The following is a 22,731-nucleotide window of genomic DNA, read 5'->3' on the forward strand; positions in this document are numbered from 1 at the left end:
TATTATGTCTGCAGCATTTTTGGTATTGAAAATGGACAATGTAGGTCCAGGCCTTCATATAGCCCCCATATAATGGTACCTCCCTATTTTCGGTATTTTGGTGGTTTAAGCGACATTTTTCACCGGAAATGTTTCGAATTTGGTATTTGAAGTTGGTTATGGATATTATAGTCTAAGACAGAAAATTGTCTGTGCAGGTCCACGTATTCGTATAGCCCCCATGTAACGGTACCTCCCGATATTCGGTATTTTGGTGGTTTAAGCGAAATTTTTCACCGGAAATGTTTCGAATTTGGTATTTGAAGTTCGTTATTGGATATTACAGCCTATGACAGAAAATTGTCTGTGCAGGTCCACGTCTTCGTATAGCCCCCATATAATTGTTCCTTCCTATTGTCTGTATTTTGGTGGTTTAAACTACATTTTTCACCGGAAATGTTTCAAATTTTGTATTTGAAGCTCGGAATGGATACTACAGCCTATGACAGAAAATTGTCTGTGCAGGTCCACGTCTATAGCCCCCATACAAAGGTATCTCCCGATATTCGGTATTTTGATAATTTTAGCGACATTATTCACCGGAACTGTTTCAAATTTGGTATTTGATGTTTGTAATGGATACTACAGCATAAAACAGAAAATTGTTTATGCAGGTCCACGTTTTCGTATAGCCCTCATGTAACGGCACCACCCGATATTCGGTATTTTGATTATTTTAGCGACATTATTTACCGGAATTGTTTCCAATTTGGTATTTGAAGTTCGCATTGGATATTACAGCCTATGACAGAAAATTTTATATGCAGGTTCACGTCTTCGTATAGCCCCCATATAATGGTACCTCTCTATTTTCGGTATTTTGGTGATTTATGCGACATTTTTCACCGGAAATGTTTCAAATTTGGTATTTGAAGTTCGTAATGGATGCTACAGCCTACTACCACGTCTTTGTATAGCTTCCATATATTGTACATGCACCTTTTACAAAATGTTGATAAAGTAAAATTGATAAAGTAAATTTCTCTCTCGAAAGAGGTTTTTCTTTTTGATTACAAATATATAAAAATATATCGTTTATAACCAAAATATACCAGTAAAACACTGAAATATAGAATTTCTGAAAAATATTTTAATATTTCCTTCCCTTTTAATGGATTCAACGCAGAAAAACATCTGAAAAAAAAGAAGACTAAGGCCTAAATTCACCGGCAATGTGACCTTATTTAATAGGCCTTGTTTGCTAGTAAATATTACCGGAAAAGTACCCAGACAATATATGTTTATTCAAAAAGAGGCTTTCTTTTTTTGAAAATTACACATATTTTCAAAGTTAGTCCAAGTCTACAATAACTCAGATATTTCGTTATTCCAAGATAGACCTGCTGAATCTCTGGATTGGGATTTAAAGATTATTAAAAAAGCGTTTTTTATCACAAATCGTATCCTTTATCAAAAGGAAAATCAAATGCACTTCAACGCACGAATGATTCACTCATGGCTTAGTTTTTTTTTTTTTTGCTTTCTTCAAAATTTGTCGCTTTTTTCTTTTGCATATTTGGTATTTCCAAAACAAACGTGAGAAAATACATAAATTAATTCCAATAGTCTGCACTTTAAACATGGTTTTGGTTTTGGCAAATTACTTCCGAATTCGTCAGATATTCAAAACAAAAGTGTTGGCTGCTCAAAGTCTCAGCAGATGGGGAGGGGGGGAGTAGGTTTGTTGGTAATAGGTGCAAACATAAACGAATGGATGAAAATGATGATGGTGATGCTCTGTTGCTGTCTGATTTTGTTATTTTAATAGCTGGCGTTGTTGTTGTTGTTCGTGTCGTTGGACATGCAAAATACAAAGCAAAACATGGAAATGAAGATATGACAACAGAAAAATCAACAACTAAATTAAAATAATATTTCGTCTACGAAAAGGAAAAGAAAACAAAACGGTATATCTAATGGCCAATGCTGGAGATTATCAAGTTGCTGATGGTGATGATGACGATGATGATGATGATGGGCTAGCATGCCAACTTATCTGCGTGCCATCATACAGCCGTTTGTCTGTCCACATGGGCGAGAGCAAGGTCAAGCATAGCTTAGCACAGAACAGAACAGCACGGCCAGCTTGGATCGCAACACCCAACGAAACGCTTAATCAATTAACATGTGAGTGAGTATTACAAATGTATCTACAGATAAATACTTTTTGCATGCAAACACGAATTGAATTCGATTTGTTTGGATTAATGGATTTTGCCAATCATGATCATACGTTTCTCAATCTCTCGCTCTCCCTCTCTCTCTCCACTTGAATTGGAAAAGAACTTGAGGAATTCTCAAAAATACAAAATGTTATTCAATTTGCATTCATTAAAACGGCAAGTGATATAATATCTTGAATAAAATTCTTTTGTTGGCTGGGCGGCCACCAACAAGTGCTTGGTCAGAATGCGTTTATGCGATATGCAGACCCTCATGGCAAGCCAAAGAAGAAGAAAGAAAAAAAAAACGATCAACTTTATTAAAATTTTCTAAAATTTGATTCTCTATTTTTCTGTTTCATCTATTTCCATAAAACTTGCAATAATTTTGACTTGAAATTTACTAGCGAACCTTGATTGGGACGGACTTACTTACTTCCGTTTTAGAACACAGAACAACGATGACGAAGAACGAATGCGTTTTATTTATTGGTTGGAAAAAGACCACGAAAAGATAAAATAGATTAAGCCAACTTAAATGACTCCTTTTGCGAAACATAAACATTCGATGGTAATCTACCTACCTACCTAACCCTAGCATTCGAAACAAAAAACAATAAAATCGAAAATTTATTATTTATTGTTATTAATGATCTTCAGTATTTTGGGCAGAAATTTGCCACATGCAAGCATACGTTTTGTTTAAATCGTTTTGCGTATTTCAACTAAACCACACGAAATGATTAATTGTGTGGTGGATGGAAGATGCAAAACTTCCAAACTTCGTAATAGAAAAAAAAAATCGATCCAAGAAACAGACAGCAGAACTGCATTCATTTTCATGGGGTGTTTGTTTGTATGGCGGAACAATTTGTTATAAGACATCAAAATTAAAAAAAATAAAAATAACTTTAATTTTGCCAATAATTGATCGATGTGGATGACTGCATTTCGGAATCATCTATCAAAGTTTTTGCTTCTCCATTAAATTTTAGATTAATTATATTCTTAATTGTATATAATGTATTTAATTGTTATAATTTTTTCCCATATGCTTATAAAACCTTTTGCACGCTAATGATATGTAAGAGGTTGTGTGGGGGAAAAACTTTAAGGCATTCGATTAAAAAATGTCAGATGAAAATAAGGAAATTACGTTTGATTTTACTTCTATAGCACATAACGTATATTGCGATGTTTAAAACGGACATTGAAGAAAATATTTAAGAAAACTTGGTGCCTTTTTTTTTGTAAAATTTAAAAGAAAATAACTCGGGGTAGATATAAGCCTTTTCCGAATCGTTTAAGTCATCGACATGGAAAAATTAAGAAGTTAAAGTCCTTAATAGCATGTTTCCATTGGAAACCGAACAACGTTGTTCGCTCTCAGAATTATGTACACGAATTAACCCGTTCATACGGCACGATTCGTAATTCACAGTAAAATAATTCCTTTTTTCAAAAATTTTGTTTGTTGATTTTAATGGGAAAATACGAAAATACATGAAATTCTCACTAATATGAATAGAAGAAATGATAGTTTTTCTCCCAAAGATTTATTATATGATTAATTTTATAATTTTCATTCACGTTTTCAACTTTTTGTGTAAATGTTGACATTTTGAACATATTTTTGTATTTTTCTATTTTTAAATTTTGCTGGAGAGACACTTGTCAAACATTTTTTCTGCCGATACAAAGTTTTTGAAAATATTGCCTCTTTTGTTTGCAGTTTTCTGTGGAAATTTCAACTCGTGGATAAAATGCGTACCTCAAAAGAGAGAGAAAACAAAATGTACTTTCGTTTGAATGTACATACGCCATTCAACATTGTAGTTTTCATTCATAATTTTCAGTCTTCCCAAAAATGTTTAAAATTTCATTAAATTTTTCTATTTTTAATTTTTAAATGTCATAATTTATTTTTTCGATAAATGCTCTCTTTTGTTAGGGATGGGACATATTTTTTCGTTGTTCTGAGAGTGATTTGATTTGAACAACGTACAAATATGAGTGTTCGCTCAGGAAATTTTGTGTGAAGAATAATGTAGTTTTTTCATAGTTAAGGGTCAAACAACGAATAGAGAGCGAATCAAGTGCAGTGGAAACGCCACATAAAAAAGCATATCTACCTCTGTATTTCTGTAATTCATCCTGTCAAATTTCACTGCGTAGAAAAACGATTCCCAGCTCAGACTTGTATGTACAGGGTGAGATGAAAAAACTGCAACCAACTTCAGACTGCTGTCATTTCTAAGAAATTCGTCCGACAGCTGTTAGAATTATTCCAGTGACAGCTCATTATATTGTTTACAAGCATTTTGGTGCGAATTCTCCAGAAAAAAAGTTATTCGTCATGGAATTCAAGCGAACGTAGCCCGACGTCAAGGAAGTGGACGGAAGAAAACAACAACATCAGCAGAAATGGTTCGAAAAGTACCCGCGTCGCAGTTGCCGAAAAATGAGCTGAACATATCACAATATTCCATTCGACAAATATTGAAAAATGAGCTCGGGGCAAAGCCACTGAAATTCCAAAACGTGCAAGATCATACACCGCAACAGAAAGAAAATAGACTCAAAGGAGCTTAAGAATTGTTTCGCTTGGCTGAAAGTGGTCAACTGCCGAATTTGGTTTACTCCGATGAGCAGTTTGTAAACAAACAAAATGATCATGTTGCCAGAGGTCAGCTGAAAATGTGCACCTTCGGTTGGCCACCAGATCTCAAGCGCCGGCCATGGTCATGGTGTGGGCCGCCATAATAGCCGATGGTCCCTCTCCGCTTGTATTAATCGACCGCGGCATCAGAATAAATGCCAAATGTTATCGCGAAAATATTCTGGAGGTTATATTAAAGCCTTGGGCACGCAAACATTTTGGCCGCAGACCTTGGACATTCCAACAGGACTCAGCACTATCGCACTCAGCACGCGCCACCCAAGAATTGTTACAAAATGAGGTTCCTCGCTTCATTTCCAGCGCACAATGGCCACCAAAATCTCCGGATACCAATCCGTTGGACTATTGTGTCTGGTGTATTTGAAAAGAAAGTTTGGAACTAAAAAATACCAAAGTGTCTATCGCCTCAAGCAATCGCTTCGCCGCGAATGGGCCAAAATACCGCAGAGCAACATTCGGGCAGCGTGTGACGGTTTCATTGGCGGTTTGAAGACCATAATTCGTGCCAAAGGTAACCAATTCGAACGAATCTAAACTGATTCTAAAATTTTTTTGCTTCCATTCAATTACATTTAAAAAAAAATGTAAAAATTATGGATTTTGGTTTTGTTGCAGTTTTTTTTTTTATGAGGATGGAATCAAAATTGCTATTCTACACCACAAGGTGGCCCTACACCACTAGGTGGTCAGGGTATTATGTCTTTATGCATTTGTTTGTAACAGGCGAGATAGAAGCATAGTTCATTTGATGATCTGCATATAATAACATTCTGAGTCGATTTATGCATGTCCGTCCATCCGTTCGTCTGTCCATGCATTTTTGTAAGCAAAGATCAGGTTGAATTTATTGCCCGATCCAGATGAAATTTTGCTCAAATCGTTTGTTTGACCCAAGGACGAACTCTATTGAAATTGGAGATAATCGGTCAAAATTTAGGTGTAGCTCCCATATATATCTTCGTCCGATTTTATTGTGCCCCAAATCTGTAATATCAGTCCAAATAGTATGAAAATTGTACACATACGACTAAATTAGGCCTGAAAATAAATATGCGAAATTTTATCGAAATCGATTCAAATATAGCTATAGCTCCCATATATGGTTTTCATCCGATTTCCTAATTTTTGTCCTCCGCAGCCGTAATATGCACTCTGTAACAACGATATTTGGGGAAATATATCAAATACAGCTCAGAAATACATTCGCTAAATTTTATCGAGATCGGTTTGGATATAGCTCCCATATATATCTTCGTCCGATTTGCTTTTTTGTGGTGCACCAAACGTATAATAGTAGTCCAAAGATGATAAAGATGATAGAATTTGGCACTTACGACCAAATTGGGTCTGGAAACAAGTGTGTAAAATTTTGTCGAAATCGATCCAGATATAGCTATAGCTCCTATATATATTGTTCACGCGATTTGTTGAATTTTTCCTGCACAGCGGTAATATGTACTCGATAGTAACGATTTTCGGGGAACTATATCAAATACAGCTCAAAAATACCTTTGACAAATTTTATTGAGATTGGTTCAGATTTGGATATAGCTGGCATATATATCTTCGTCCAATTTGCCTTTTATTGTGCACCGAACGTATAATATTAGTCCAAAGGGATCTAGGGATCGATTTTCGGAGAAAAATATGAGGTACAGCTCTGAAATACCTTTGCCAAATTTTATCGAGATAGATATAGCTCCCATATATGCCTCGACAAATTCAGTAGAAATCAATTCTGAGGAGGTTATTCCTCTCATATATTAGTTGCTTTTGACTTTAAATTATAACTATAAGCATAGTTGGTATAAATTAAGTCTCACAAATTCTCCATAAAAAAACGTTTATTTGTTATGTGAAGCCTTACTAAATATGTAAAGGGGTGTAGGGTATCATAAATTCGGCCCCACCCGACTTTAAGACTTTCTTTATTGCTTATATCGGCCATAATGCAGCTGTTTTTCTTAGTAAATTTCCCAGTACATTTTCGCAAACTCTCAGTAACTCAACTGTTAAAATTGATCTCTTCTTTACTCGCTCTCATTTACTGTTTTGTGCTATTTGGTTATCGTACATTCCTAATATCAAATAATCATAAAAAACCTTCAACTTGCCTTTTATAAAAATTATTTAGGCAAAACAATTCCACAATAGAACAAAAAAAACTATACGAACTTTTCATATTTTCTCTTTCTATATGAAAATGAATTTAAAACCCCTATGAATGTCATTAATGTAGTGTAAAACTATGCCCCAACAAGACCTTGAGCTTCTATTGCATCCATTAGCCTACTGCTCTACAACAATAATAATAAAAAAAAAAATAAAAAATTATTTGCAACATCATGTTGTAAGGGTCAGCCGGTTTGGTTGGATAATTGGTTAGTTGGTTTGTTGTTTTAGTGGCGATTGTTTTATTTAAATACTGTAATATAATTGTTAATCACGTAGATGCCATAATTGCACTATCTCACCTCGCCATCGCCATCCGCCAGATAGTTGGGGAGGTAAGTGAGCTGAGCGAGTGTACTTGCAATGCAGTTGATCAACAAGTTTTGTTTTTCTATTACGAAACTAGCATGTTCCGTCATAAAATTGTGCGAGCAGCTTAATGGAAGTGTAATGGGACTAGTTAAATTAGTCGAATATTAAGTTTTTTTCCTTTTCTCCGATTGGGTAAGACAGTCTCACATTAATTATTTTATATTTATTTAAACTGTGTAGTGTGGAATGTTATGGAAATTTTAATAATTCAAGGCAATTAAACAAAGTAATATCGAGAAGGTACATTCTATTTTATAAAGGGGATATTTTAAGGTTTGTTTCGATATGACGTTACGAAAGGGAATTCCAAAGAATAACAGCCATTCCATGTGTGTTCTAAAAATTAAAAAAAAATCAAAACAATCAATTTCTGAGTTCCAGAAATCTAAACATTTGAAATTTTTTATACGATAACCGGTTTTTCCTTCATGATATTGAAAAAACTTGCAAATCTAGTAGATTCTTGTAGGTTTTGGAACAGAGCAAATGTGTGTCATTCCAATTCAATTCACTTTCGTATCGGTTCCTAATTTCCAAAATAAAACTGAAAGTCAATATATTCTGATAAAATTCTTAAAATAACTGTTTAAAGAAAAATCACAGTTTGCAAGAAATATTTGGTGATTTTCATTTGTTTTGCCCAGATAGATGGCCAGCTACTGTTTGAATAAAACATTAATTGGTTGTGGGCATATGCGAAAAAATGCCGCAAAGGTCACTCAGGTTTTTTTTTGTTGATAAAACAGAAATAAAACGCGTGTTTAAATACGAATACCGCTTTAATTCAATAATTTCTTCTTCGTTTATTTGCTGTCATTCCGATTGTGTTATATTCACCTTGTATTAATTAAATACCTTGTATGATACACAGAGTGTGTGTTGTGTGCTACAGAGAGAGATATATAAAATAACAGCTTATATACCATGGGCATGTACAATTACAAAAGTTTATAAAGAACGATGTACGAAATCTCACTCTACATGTATTTCAAGATCAAGGTTATTTGTTTTCTTTTAGATTATCGAAATTTAATTTCTTTTTGGATATCACGTTTTTACACATTTTTAATTTATTCGATGTTTTCATACATCTAGACACACAGAAGCAGAATGGGGTAGAAAATCTGGTTTAGTAAATTTTAAATTTTGACTCAATTAAATCTTTGGGGAAAATGATGTTTAAATAAGTGTATATAATACTAAGAATTCATAGAAAATATAATTAAGGAAGCAGACTCAGAATGTAAGATAAGAACAAATGAGACATACTAATAGCTGCGTTTGTATTGGTATAACGTGTGTTTGACAACTTCATTTGTAACCGCTTGTATATTTAATAATAAGTCTGGCTTGTTCGATATATGACAACGATTGTAATTAAAAAGTATGTTTTCTTTAAAAAAGTTCAGTAAAAAGAGCAAAGGATGTTAGACACCTTGAATTAGATATTTCAACCCAAATAATTTGAAATGAATGAAAGTCATCTGTCTATTTCTTTGCCTTTCTATCATTTGAGCAAAATTTTTATTAAAGAAATCATGCTTGTATAGTACCCAGACCCAGCTATTGTTACTCGATGTCGTGAAATAACTTCAAAGTCCAGTAAAGTAAAGGTGCAGGCACATAATGAGCCATTTTACTGGCTTAAGTCATCGACTGGCTTCTCCGTAAAAGAACAATTTAATTGTAGCCTCTCAATTTTGGATTAGATGGTTTTTAATCACCTGGGGCTTAATTTATTGTCAGAAAAAATGTGAAATAAAAAATTTATATAAAAAGAAATACCGGGCCAAACTCCACCATTGGGCGAAGAAAATCTTTTTATATAAAAGTATATGACTTCAAAAGTGTTCCATGCTGTTAAACTTTTCAAAAAACCATAAAGTGGGTGAGGCCGTTACAAGGGGTCCAACCCCTAAACGGGAACCTTTACAGACAATTTGAAAACTTCAAGGATTGTCATCTACCAAATCTTCTTAAACCAGCTAGAACCAGTTATGAACTACAAATAACAATTTTTAGACAAATCCGTGGGAAAATGTGGCAAAAATCATTAAAATACCGAATATCGGGAGGTACCGTTATATGTGGGCTATAGGAAAACTTGGATCTATTCATACAATGTTTTGTCACAGGGGCTAGAACCCATTATGACCTACAAATACAAATTATTAGACAAATCCGTGGGAAAATGTGGCAAAAGTCATTAAAATACCGAATATCGGGAGGTAACGTTATATGGGGGCTATACAAAAACGTGGACCTATACATACAATGTTTCGCCAACGGAGCTAGACCTATAAGGAACTACAAACACCAATTTTTAAACAAATTCGTGACGAAATGTGGGAAAATTCATAAAATACCGAACATCGTTATATGGGGGCTACATATGTCATTTTCAGTACAAACTATCCTAGACAAAATACAAATTGTTGTGCCAAAATTTGAAGCTCTACGTCAAATAATGTAGGCGGTATTGTGATTTCTACATACAGACGGAATTTTAGAATTTTATGCTGATTATGAATATATATACTTTATGGGGTCTACGACGAATATTTAGGGATGTTACAAACGGAATGACAAAGTTAATATACCCTTCTTTTCAAGGTGGAGGGAATAAAATGAGAAAACTTTTCATCTCATGATTTTATAGAAAACGGTTCAAGCAGCAATTTGCAGTCCAAACTAGTAATTATTACAAAGCAGCTGTCATTTTCAATCAACTGATGCTGGAAAACTCTTACTGAGTAAATGTTTCTAGTAAGATTTGGCAAACTCTCAGTAACTTAACTGTCAATGTTGCTCTCTTTAGTCGCTCACATTTACCGGCATTTTGTTTGATTTTTCGGTTATTCGATTCAAATTATACCAGATAATAATATCCAGATAGTAGATGTGTCTAGTTACTTCTCCTGCAGGAATTGTTCAGCAACTTCTTTCTGAGAGAGTAATGTAGTTTTATTCTCTTTTTCAAGAAAACCCCAAAAAAATTAAACAGATGGAATCCCAGCAAAAACTGGATTGTCAGAACAAAATAATTTGTTCGTCAGAAACGGAGATTAATCATTAAAAAGATGTTTTTAAATTACTTCTCCAAATATAAATCACCAGAAGGAGGAGAAGAAGAGTTGCAAGTGATTGCAAGAAGAAATTTGTCCAGAAAGAATTTGCAAACTCTCAGTGGAAGAACTGTCAAAATTGCTCTTTTGTTTAAACAGACGCACATCGCTCTTCTGTTTTAACAGACGCATTCCAGTACCAATTTTCAACAATTGTTACACATTTTAGGGTAAACGGACACACCTAATGAAGATCCCTGATTCATCTAAAATTGCTTTCATTTCATACAAGTTTCCCTTCCAATACACATGTGCGGCTTTAAAAGCTAGCTCTAAATTGCCTTCCCCGACAAGGGCAGTGTTTACAAGTATCATATGTTCGAAACATATGATCTAAAGCTAAACCTAAAAACCCCGGAAGCAAACAAAAAACTACCAAAACTACTATGTGCATTATTTAGCTTTTTTCGTGTCTATTACACAGTCTCCAATTTCTTCTCATTAATTCGCTGTCATTGATGTAGGTTTGTATTGTATTTCTTCTTTTATAGATTCAAACGACCGTCAATTCCCCCGCCAATTGTTCGTTCGTTCAGTCGTGATGTTTGCAATCATCTACTCGAGACGTTTTAAGACAAAATTATAACGTGACAGAATTTATTAAATATCGGTCGGTATCTACAATATGTCTGTCTGTCTGTTTATTTGTGTGTTTTCGTGCCTGACCAGTGCTCGCTCTCTTATGGCATGTATTGTTGAAAAGAAAAAAAACAAAAAAACAAATCTGTACATTGCAGCTACTTGGAATACTAACTGCATACCCATACATATACACAAATGATACTTCCCAAATTGGACAACAAGAGTGTAGCTCAACAAAAAGTGGGTTTGTTGTGGTCGCTGAAGTTTTGTCTGCCGGTGTAACCAACACCACGACCACCACCACCGGTTGTAAAGTCTGGTTTATAGTTCACTTACCTGAAGCTAAGATCTCGTGTTTTTCCATTGGCAAAAGCTGTACGGCATCTTTGCAATATCTGATGTGTGTCGTATTGATGTTGTTGTTGTTGTATTGTTGTTTTCAACGGGAGTAAGTCATATAAAAAGACAAAAAAAGAGGAAAAATACATTGGAGTTAAGTAGAGTTATGAAACGATGGAAAGTAAAGGAAAACATTGCAATAAATGGTGTGTGGTTGTAACGACTTTAGCCTATTTGGTGGATACATGAAATCCAGAAATAAGCTACAAATGAGGCGAGCTGCTGTATTTGTCGGTTATGTTAGAAATAGTTACTTACATCGTCGTAATTTGTCATATTGTCCGCTGGTTGAGTATCTGAAATATTTCACAAATACAAAAAGGTTAGAGGTTAATGGGGGGCAACTTGTTTGTTTGTTTGTCGGTTGTATTCTCCGTTGTTATTGTTTGTTGTAATTCTTAAGGTCGTCAACTACGGACGTTTTGAATTCCCAAATTAATCGATTGTTCGTTGACACCGTAAAAAAAGCGCACTAGTTACTCAACAACAAATGAAAACGTACGTACGTTTTCCAATCAGAATATTTTGTTCTTGTTCTTTTGCATTAATAAATCACTGTGTGTTTAACAACATATGTAGCTGTAGGTAGCTAGCTATGTACATTCCAATCCCAAAAATATAAAACACTAAAAATTGAAAATATCCACATGAATTCCCAAAACAAGTTGTGCCGTTGCCGATTATGATGTTCGGTCCACCACCAACAAAAAAACTCCGTTGGTTGTTGTTAATATTCACTTTTATTTTTCAATGATATAATGATATATACAACACTCACTACTCGGCTCGGCTCTTCTACGCTACTCGCTTTGAGGCAGAACTAAACACGGAACACTGCTTTGTTAAATTACCATTAATGAATGAGACGACCGCAGATTGAAATCAACAAAATAAAGCCCCCAAACAAAAATTTATATAGTCGGTAAAAGACGTTAGTGTGTATGTATGTATGAGCGTTTTTGGCGAGCGAGTTACGTTTCCGCTCTTACGAACTTTACGAGCGAACGGTTAAAAGCGAATGACTGAATGACTGGACAACTATGGCAAGATTAGGAGGAAGTCGAATTAAAAAATATTGAGTTTTTGAGTTTTTTCTTCACAATAAAGATGATGATGATGTTGTTGTTGTTAAATCAGCTGTTTTAACGAGAGACGAGAGAGAGACGTTTGTCAGTGAGAAAAACAGCAAATGTCAAAATCATCCATTGCTCAGTTGTATAAATTGTATGGCATCTGTGTGGTGGGGCATTCACAATAGTTAGTTACTGTGTGGGGTGGTTAAAATGTGCTAACCGTTATGCAAAATCAGAAAAAAAGCATTGCTGCAAATAATTCGTTGTTGTGTTAAACGACAGATGGCGTTGCCGGCAAATTAATAACATAATGTATATTTTTATATTTGTTAATTAAGATTAGATTACTCATCATCATAGTTTTATTTACATTTCAGAGAAGAACAAGTATAAACATGTTTATCATTAAAAATTCTTTTTTATTCTCTCGGTAACAAATGGATTAAATTTTCGTAATAAGAAATTGATAATCTTATCAAAATTGAACTCTCAAAAATAAACTCTTGCATGTGGTCATTTGCTGTTCCTGATCGACATCCTAATCAACCATGGTTAAACAGTTTGCTACCGAATTGATAATAACTTCATTCGACAAAAAAACTTGTGAAAACATTCAATACACCCTTATATTCTGATATCGCTGCATGAATTGTATTTTATAATCTCACTTTTATGAACTTTGATAATGGGTTCAACGTTTGGTTATTAGAATAAAATAGAACTTAAACAATTGTTGATAAATGGTATGTTTGTGTATATACCTGTTTTTTTTTTTGTATGGATATTTTAGTAGAAAAGTTTATCAACAATTGTAATGGTATGTTTGTGTATATACCTGTTTTTTTGTATGGATATTTTAGTAGAAAAGTTTCCAATTGTAAGCGTTTTTATTACAGATGACATTAAAAACTTTTCCATGCATTTTAAAAATATACAATTCAGGTTGATCTGGTTATTTTATCTATGAACAGGGTGAGATTAAAAACACTGCAACCAACTTCAGACTGCTGTCATTTCTAAGCCACTCGTCCGACAGCTGTTAAATTTATTCCAGTGACAGCTCATTATATTGTTTACAAGCGTACAAACGCATTTTGGTGGGAATTTTCCAAAAAAAAAAAAAGATATTCGTGAAGGAATTCAAGGAAAATTATGGCGGTTGACTTTGTTGCAGGTTTTTTTTATCGCACCCCGTATTAGACATGAGCTTAATATCTTAAATAAAACATAAAGACGGGACATTTTTTATAATTTTTTTTTTTCATGTTTTAGTAACATTCGAAACAAATTGACTATATTTTCCTGCTGAAAGGAGTAGAAAGTCAATAGTGAGCGGTGTGTAAACAGTGCATTAATGAATTATGCAGTTTCATAAAGAGGATCAATCAAACCATATAGAGACCCTTAAACCGAATCGAAAACAAGAAATCTAATCGGTTTATGAATAGACAAAAAATGTCATAGCAGAAGAGAACTGTGAGATACAGGCTTCCTATATATTTGTAATAGTAAAATTTCTAGAAAAAGCTATTGAAATTTCTACTAAAAATAAGTTTCCCTGTAAATCTCTGACAATTAACTTTGCTGCCATTATTTTTGAAAATAGGCAAACAATTTTATTGCCATAATAAATCCAAATATAGCTAGGAAACTCTTCAACGCTCTTCCCTCCCCAATACATTTCTCCAAATAATTGCTTGTCCGAATGACTACTTCAACTTCTTCAAATTTCCACAAAAAATAAAGCAATACATGATAATGATGTACTATGACGTCACTTCCAATATATAACAAGGTTGTGCCTGTATTGTGCTACTTTTTTTTCTGGCCGCTACATATGTATCTTATCAATTTACCAGCAATCGTTTTGCAATGATCTAGTTTTTATATTCTATTTACTTTCTTATTTATTTAATTTTTTTTTCTGGCAAAACACTTTCACTAATATCAATTACAATTAAATTTGTTTGAATGTATCTTCAAGTGCACTTTTTTATGTGTCTATGCACATCGAGCGATAAATTTGGAGAATTTCTATAAATTTCTGTAGTTAACACCGGAGGAGGAGCACTCGACAACTAACCTGCTTTGCTCTCTAGAACGTTTCAACTTGAACTAAATGTTAATGTTCGAAATGGATTTCATTGAAACTCTGTTCTATTCGGCGAACATTGTTGGCTGGAAATAAGTAATCGCGGCACACGAAATAATATGGAGCTGTGTGAGTGTATTGTTATCATCTAGAAATTCGAAATGTGAGATAGGGATGTCGAATGGGGAATTGTGGGAGAAAGCAAGACCAACAATCGGGGGAGATTATTTTAAATGTTAAGAACCTAATAAAGTGGACTTGATAGAAAACACCCCAAGTAAAATAAATACTTTGTGGGGGAGGTTCCGAAACAGTTGGCCAATATTAACCAATTCGTATCTGACCTAAAACTTATAAAAATATTACAACATGCCAGATTTGAACTATATCGACTCTTCCTATACTTTATCTGAGGTATGTGCAAATGTTTAGAAAATGTGGAAATATGCGTGAGGTAGCAGATATAGCGGACCGATATATTCCATTTTCATACTTCAACTAATACAGTTAAAAATATTGGTATTTGGATATATGAAATTTGGAGAGACTTGGATACTTATCCTAGAAGAGATTTTTGTTTTTAAAAAATCTTGAATCCTATGTGGGGGAGGTACCAGAAGAAATGGTCCGATCTATACTATCTTTATAATAGATCTTGTGTTAATGGAAAAATTGAGTTGTACCAAGTCTGAATGGAATCGGATGTCAATTTCACGTTTTATGAGCTTCATGGACACTCAAAGTTTTGACCCTTTGTGGGGGCGGTACCAGAAGGAGAGGACCGAGATATCTAAATTTTACACCAAATCTTGTGCTAGTAGAAATAGTGGTTTTGTGTGAAATATGAAGAGGACCGGATGCTAATTTCGGATTTTATGATCGTTTTGTTTATTCAAAATTTTGATCCTTTGTGGGGAAGGTACCAGCAGGAGTGGACCGATATATCTCAATTTCACACCAGATCTTGTGCTAGGAGAAATAATGGTTTGTGTGAAATATATTGAGGGCCGGATGCTGATTTCGGATTTTATGATCGTTTTGGTTATACTTTGATCCTTTGTGGGGTAGATACCAGGAGGAATGCTCCGACCTCTACCATCTTTATAACAGATCTTGTGTTAATGGAAAAATTGAGAAGTGCCAAGTCTGAATGGAATCGGATGTTATTTTCGTGTTTTATGAGCTGCATAAATATTCAAAATTTACACCATATATGGGGAGGTACCAGAAGGAGTGGACCGATATATCCCATTTTCACACCAGACATTGTGTTAAAAAAAATATTGCGATGTGAATTGTGATTTGAAGAGAACCGGATGCTTATTTCGGATTTTATGATCATTTTGTTTATTTAAAATGTTGATCCTTTGTGGGGGAGGTACCAGGAGGACTAGTCCGATCTCTACCATCTTTATAACAGATCTTGTGTTTGTGGAAATATTGAGATGTGTCAAGTTTGATTGGAATCGAATTTAAATTTCGTCTTTTATAAGCTGCATAAATATTCAAAATTTACACCCTTTGTGGGAGAGGTGCCAGAAGGAGTGAACAGATATGTTCCATCATCACACCAGACCTTGGGTTAATAAAAAAATTGTAATGTTTGTAATTTGAAGACAATCTGACACTTACATCACATTTTATAAGAGTTGTAATTATTAAAAAATTTTGACCCTTCGTGGGGGAGGTACTTGATGGAGTACACCGATATTGTCCATTTTCGCACTTGACTTAGCACTGATGCAAATATTAGGATTCGCAAATGTGGATCAAAATCGGATCATCCTTTCCCTTTTTGTGCAGTAAATTAGTTTCTTTGAAATTTTTGACATTTTGTGTGGGAGGTACCAAAAAAGGGTATCGATATTGCCCATCTCCGAACTCGATCTAAGCTTGACAATAATATTATAATGTACCAAGTTTGGATACTCCCTTCGAGAGTTATCATGCGCACCAGCCAGCTAGACAGATAGCCGGACGGATGGTCGGTCATCGCTAGATTGACTTTAAAGGGTCATTTCGATGAGGAACGTTTTAGCCGTATCACATGATATATACCCTTTCTATACCCTAATTAATTTCACTTTATCCAACATCCCCCCATTTTTCGATTCCATATCGACATCCCTATTATACATATGTTCGTGTATTTACCGAAGTTGTACATCATTTTAAGTACATGCAGTTGTATCTTTATTGTTGTTATTGTGTTCGCCCTGTTTAAAAATACCCGGGTTATCTGAAAAAGCAAATCAAGCACTCAAAACTACAGACTTACTTCGCCTAAGACCCTTGGGAGGCAGAGTTCAATGTTGTTGATGTTGTTGTTTTCTTTTGACAAAATTTATTTTTTGACAAAGTAACACCTATGAAACGAAAGCAGCTAAGCTATAGCACCACCAGCAAATTCTTACGATAACAACAACAGTCCGCCAGGCCACACATTCACATTCAAAGTGAAATTAAAGCAGAAATAAATTTGGGCTAATTAAATGTTATTTGTATTTCATTAAAATCGAAATAAATACCAAAGGTTGTTGCGAAGAAAATAGATCCAGTTTCTAAAAAAAATATTCCAGAAAAATTAGGATTTCATAAAAAAACTCGCAATGCACCGAAATCAATACCGCAAATATAATAATGTATAAATATTTGCTCTAACCTTTAGAACTGATTAAGAAAATCCGGATTTTTTTGCGATTGTAAATAAAAACATTAGACTTGAAATATAACCAAGCAGTGGTTTCAAATCAGATTTTGAAGATATAAGTACCCTGTAGGAAATGTCAGTAGCGAATAACAGGTGTCTTTTTTTGACTTTGACTGCCAGTCCTGCTAACAAAGTGTAGACGAGCAATTTTATTTCCCAATGGACTTTTGGTATGAGCTTTCATTCGGAAGTCGGAAGTAAGACAGTTGTTCTTACGGGAACACATGGAGACATTGGGACTAGAGAGTCAGTAATTCATGCGGGGTCATATAGGGAAATTGAAACTAGTGACTAGATGTCACAACAAGCCGAATTTTTCAGTGGAATTACTTCAAGGAAAGTCATGTATTTATAATCTACAAAACTATGTGTGGGGGGTATTATAGGTCTGATTGGTTTCCGACATAGGAAACTAAATATGGATCTTCTTCTATCTCGCCGAGCTGTGTCGATCTAGCTGTGTATGTCCGTCCATCTGTCCATGTTATTTTGCAATCAAGCTACAGGTCGCAATTATGGCCCGATTCTCACGAAATTGAAAATGAAGGTGGGTTAAGGGTCAGAATAGAACCCTATTGTTTTTGGAAATAATTGCAAAATATTTAGGGGTTGAAAACCAATTTTCCTGATTTTGCAGTTGCTCTATAGGCCACAATTATGTACCAATCGATGCGAAAATTTACATGGAATTACAGTTTAGGACTGGACAGAAGCCCAGCAATTTGGGTCATCGGTCAATATTTAGCGGGTAAATAGACCCTAACTTTTATGTAAGAAAATATGAAAATGTCCACTAAACCGCGAATATTTTCCCAGCCATGTCAAAAAAAATTAAAAAGTCACTTCTGACCATTAAAGTGATGCTGATAGCTAAGAAATCGGATATATAGTAAAATAGGTACAAATTGCGGGGTGAGATGAAAAAACTGCAATCAACTTCAGACTGCTGTCATAGCTAAGCCACTCGTCCGACCGCTGTTAAAATGATTCCAGTGACAGTTCATTATATTGTTTACAAGCCTACAAAAGCATTTTGGTGAGAATTTTCCCGACAAAAAAGTTATTCGTGATGAAATTCAATTCAAGCGTGATAGTGTGATTTTTTTATATTTGGCTGGAAAACCATCGTTAGAGCACTTCAGCATTCAAATGTGAAAAAATCTTTAGTGTCTCGTACCATCGCTCGTTACCGTGATAATGGTATGGTAGCGTAGCCCGATGTCAAGAAATTGGACCGAAGAAAACAGCAATATCAGCAGAAATGGTTCGAAAAGTAAAGAAGCGACTTGATCGAAAACCGCGTTGCAGTGGCCGAAAAATGGCTTGTGTGCTGAACATATCGCAATATTCCATTCGGCAAATATTGAAAAATGAGCTCGGGGTAAAGGCATTGAAATTCCAAAAAGTGCAAGAACCTACACCGCAACAGAAAGAAAATAGACTCAACAGAGCTAAAGAGTTGCTTCACTTGGCCAAAAGTGGTGAACTGCCGAATTTGGTTTTCTCCGATGAGAAAACATTCGTTGTCCAGCAATTTGTAAACAAACAAAATGATCGTGGTTACTTGCCAAAGAGGTCAGCTGAAAATGTGCACCTTCGGTTGACCACCAGAACTCAAGCATCGCCATGGTGATGGTGTGGGCCGTCATAACAGCCAATGGACGCTCTCCGCTCGTATTAATCGACCGTGGCATCATAATAAATGCCGAATATTTTTGGCGAAAATATTCTGGACGGTGTATTAAAGCCTTGGGCACGCAAACATTTCGGCCGCAGACCTTGGATATTCCAACAGAACTCATCACCATCGCACTCAGCACGCGCCACCCAAGAATGGTTACAAAATGAGGTTCCTCGCTTCATTTCCAGCGCACAATTGCCACCAAAATCTCCGGATACCAATCCGTTGGACTATTGTGTCTGGAGTATTTTGGAAAGCAAGGTTGGCACTAAAAAATACCAAAGTGTCGATCAAGCAAGCGCTTTGCCGGAAATGGGCCAAAATCCCACAGAGCAACATTCGGGCAGCGTGTGACGGTTTCATTGGCCGTTTGAAGGCCATAATTCGTGCCAAGGTGACCAATTCGAAATCAAATCTAAACTTATTCTAAAATTTAATGCTATTTCCGATATTTTTGCTTTTATTTAATAAAATTGAAAAAAAAAAATTAGCGTTTGACTTTGTTGAAGTTTTTTTACCTCACCCAGTATGTGTCCGATGGTCTTCAAATTTCGTACATCTTAATATTGCCACTAACACAATATCTGGTATAAAGAATCGATATAACGGATCACTACTTCTGGTACCTCCCCCGCAAAGGGTCAAATTTTTGAATAAGCATGAAGCTCATAAAACGCGAAATAAGCATCCGATTTTTTTTAAATCGGCACATCGCAATATTTCTGTTAACGAAAGATCTTTTGTGGACATGGGATACATCACTAATTCTGGTACCTCCCCCACAACAGTTAAAAATTTTTAATACTAGAGTATGAAATAAGCACACGATTTTCTTTAAATTCCACATATCCCAATATTTTTACTAACGCAAGATCTGGTGTGAAGTTGACAGGTATCGGTTCACGGCTCCTGGTACCTCCCCCATAAAGGGTGACAATTTTCAATACATATGATGGAGTTCCTGGAGCTGATCTAGGTCCGATTTTTTTTAAATCGGCACATCGCAATATTTCTGTTAACGAAAGATCTTTTGTGGACATGGGATACATCACTAATTCTGGTACCTCCCCCACAACAGTTAAAAATTTTTAATACTAGAGTATGAAATAAGCACACGATTTTCTTTAAATTCCACATATCCCAATATTTTTACTAACGCAAGATCTGGTGTGAAGTTGACAGGTATCGGTTCACGGCTCCTGGTACCTCCCCCATAAAGGGTGACAATTTTCAATACATATGATGGAGTTCCTGGAGCTGATCTAGGTCCCCGGAAGCTATTATCTAGGTCCCCGGAAAGCTATTATATCCTCCATCTAATGCTATAGTGTATAAAAAATCTTACATTTTAGAGCCATATAAAACTAAAAATAATTGTCTTACCCAAATCAATAATTTCCATTTTTTCTCTGGGTTCGTTTTGGAATGCATTATTATTGCTGATCCGTACGTTGTTTTCTGAAAATAACAAATAATTTTCCAATCAGTTCAAAGTGAAGTTTTTATTGAAATATTTGCAGGGGTGTATAAAAATTGTACAGAAATTCTAAAGGTGTGGGTACACAAGCAGCTTGAAGTCTTCGCATGACATACATATTTTGTGACATATCATAAAGGGATGCCAGAGCCGCAGTCAAATTCTGCCTTCATTTCTTTTTATAATTTGTAATTAATATGCCTAGCCATCATGGCAAGCGGCTTATGTAATCTCACCTTAAGTTTATTTTCTTTCTGAAATTCGTACTTCTAATACCATTTCGACCGATTTTATGACATTTAGACATCCAATATTTTATCGGGTTAAAACTATATGTATACATAACAAGTAAAAAAGCTGTAATTTCGGCCGAGCCGAACTTTGAATACCCTCCACCATTTGGAACAAATTTGGCAACTCTCAAAAAAAATCCGTTAAAAATTCTGTTAAAATCTTAAAAATACCGAAAGTAGCTGTTATATTAGGGTCTATACGGCGACATGGACCTGCATAGGCCATTACAATATTCAAATGCAAAACTTAAAAAACGTCGGTAATAATGTAGCTAAAATCATTAAAATACCGAATATCGGAGGTACCGTTATATGGGGGCTATACGAAGACAATTTTCTGTCTTAGGCTGTAGCATCCATTACGAACTTCAAATACTAAATTTGAAACAATTCCGCTGAATAATGTCGCTTAAATCATCAAAATACCGAATATCGGGAGGTACCGTTATATGGGGGCTATACGAAGACGTGGACCTGCACAGACAATCTCCTGTCATAGGCTGTAGCATCCATTACGAACTTCAAATACCAAATTTGAAACCATTCCGGTGAATAATGTCGCTAAAATCGTCAAAATACCGAATATCGGGAGGTAAAATTATATGGGGGCTATACCAAAACGTGGACCTACATGGCCCATTTTCAATATCAAAAGTCCTGCAGACATAACATATATTTGAGTAAAATTTTATCAATCTACTTCAATTCGTTCGGAAGCTAGAGTGATTTCAACAGACGGACGAACGGAGGGACGGACATCGCTAAATCGACATAGAATTTTATGCTGATTAGGAATATATATATATATATATATATATATATATATATATATATATATATATATATATATATATATATATATATATATATATATATATATATATATATATATATATATATATATATATATATATATATATATACTTTGTGGGGTCTAAAATATATATTTCGAGGTGTTACAAACGGAATGCAAACTGCGCCATACTATGGCAGAGGGTATAAAAATGAATTGAAAACTGAAAACTTCATTTTCCAAAAAAGTCGAAAGCCTTCCATGACATGTTTGGAAAATTACCTTCACCATTCAACAACATTCGCTCAACAAATGAGGGGTGGATATTTTGATGATATAAACTCCCGACTTCAATGTTAACCCAGACGATTGATACACTCCAATTATTATTATTGTTACGATAATTTAATTACATATTTAGTTTTTTTTTTTTTTTTAACTATGTATGTGTATATTTTTTATTTTAACTCACCATCAACATTTGTTGTGGGTATTTCAACCACGGTGTGATCCGCTGCCACAGTGCCGTTCGCTTCAGTTCTGTGATCCATAGTCCAGGCTTAATTCAATTTTTTTAACTGCAATTAAAAACAAAGAGACAGACAAACACACAAGTAGTTACTAGTATTTTAACACGCCATTAACCTTCAAAACAAACTAACAAAATAAAGACGAATTTATATAAAAAATTATCCCTCTCTCTGCCTGGATGTGTTGTGAGATGTGAGTGTGCCTTGCTGTAAAGCTCGAGTTGAACTGAATGCAAGTTGCCCTCCCTTCGACTGACCGATGCAAGAAAATTATAAAAACATATAGCCAGGTATGAATCAAGTCATTTCATAAACCTTTTGTAAATGGAATATTAAATGTGTTTATACAACAGGTGCATGTAATTAGCCTGGCCAAGGTAAGGTGGTGGTCGTTCTGTCTGTCTGTCTAGTAGTAGTGGCTGCACGAAGGAAACCATGACTATCAACAATGGAAAGTGTTAGTACAAAACATATAGTTAAATTGGAAAAAGAGACGTGGCTATCTATAGCCAACAGGTGTTTAAAAATATGTTTTAATTGTCGATGTGGGT

At 34.9% G+C, this 22,731-nt stretch overlaps 1 protein-coding gene across 8 annotated transcripts in view; it reads right to left on the bottom strand.

The window, feature by feature from the left end:
* Positions 1 to 22,234, bottom strand: part of LOC101892180 (aldehyde dehydrogenase, dimeric NADP-preferring) — a 30,247-nt gene extending 8,013 nt beyond the window's left edge. For 2 of the 8 annotated variants that reach the window (XM_059131162.1, XM_059131161.1), the window contains exons 1-4: positions 22,123 to 22,232; positions 20,471 to 20,545; positions 11,790 to 11,827; positions 11,469 to 11,527 (exon numbers count right to left, since the gene is read on the bottom strand). In XM_059131162.1, coding sequence (XP_058987145.1) covers positions 11,469 to 11,527; positions 11,790 to 11,827; positions 20,471 to 20,545; positions 22,123 to 22,201 — 251 coding nt within the window. In that variant the 5' untranslated portion in view covers positions 22,202 to 22,232. Of the gene's footprint in view, positions 1 to 11,468; positions 11,528 to 11,789; positions 11,828 to 12,309; positions 12,548 to 14,687; positions 14,748 to 20,470; positions 20,546 to 22,122 lie in introns of those variants that run through there. The other 6 variants (XM_059131160.1, XM_059131159.1, XM_059131163.1 and 3 more) reach the window with 6 other exon arrangements.
* Between the last annotated feature and the right edge of the window lie 497 nt (positions 22,235 to 22,731).

This window comes from Musca domestica, unplaced genomic scaffold (genome assembly GCF_030504385.1).
Source record: "Musca domestica strain aabys unplaced genomic scaffold, Musca_domestica.polishedcontigs.V.1.1 8, whole genome shotgun sequence".
NCBI classification, from domain to species: domain Eukaryota; kingdom Metazoa; phylum Arthropoda; class Insecta; order Diptera; family Muscidae; genus Musca; species Musca domestica.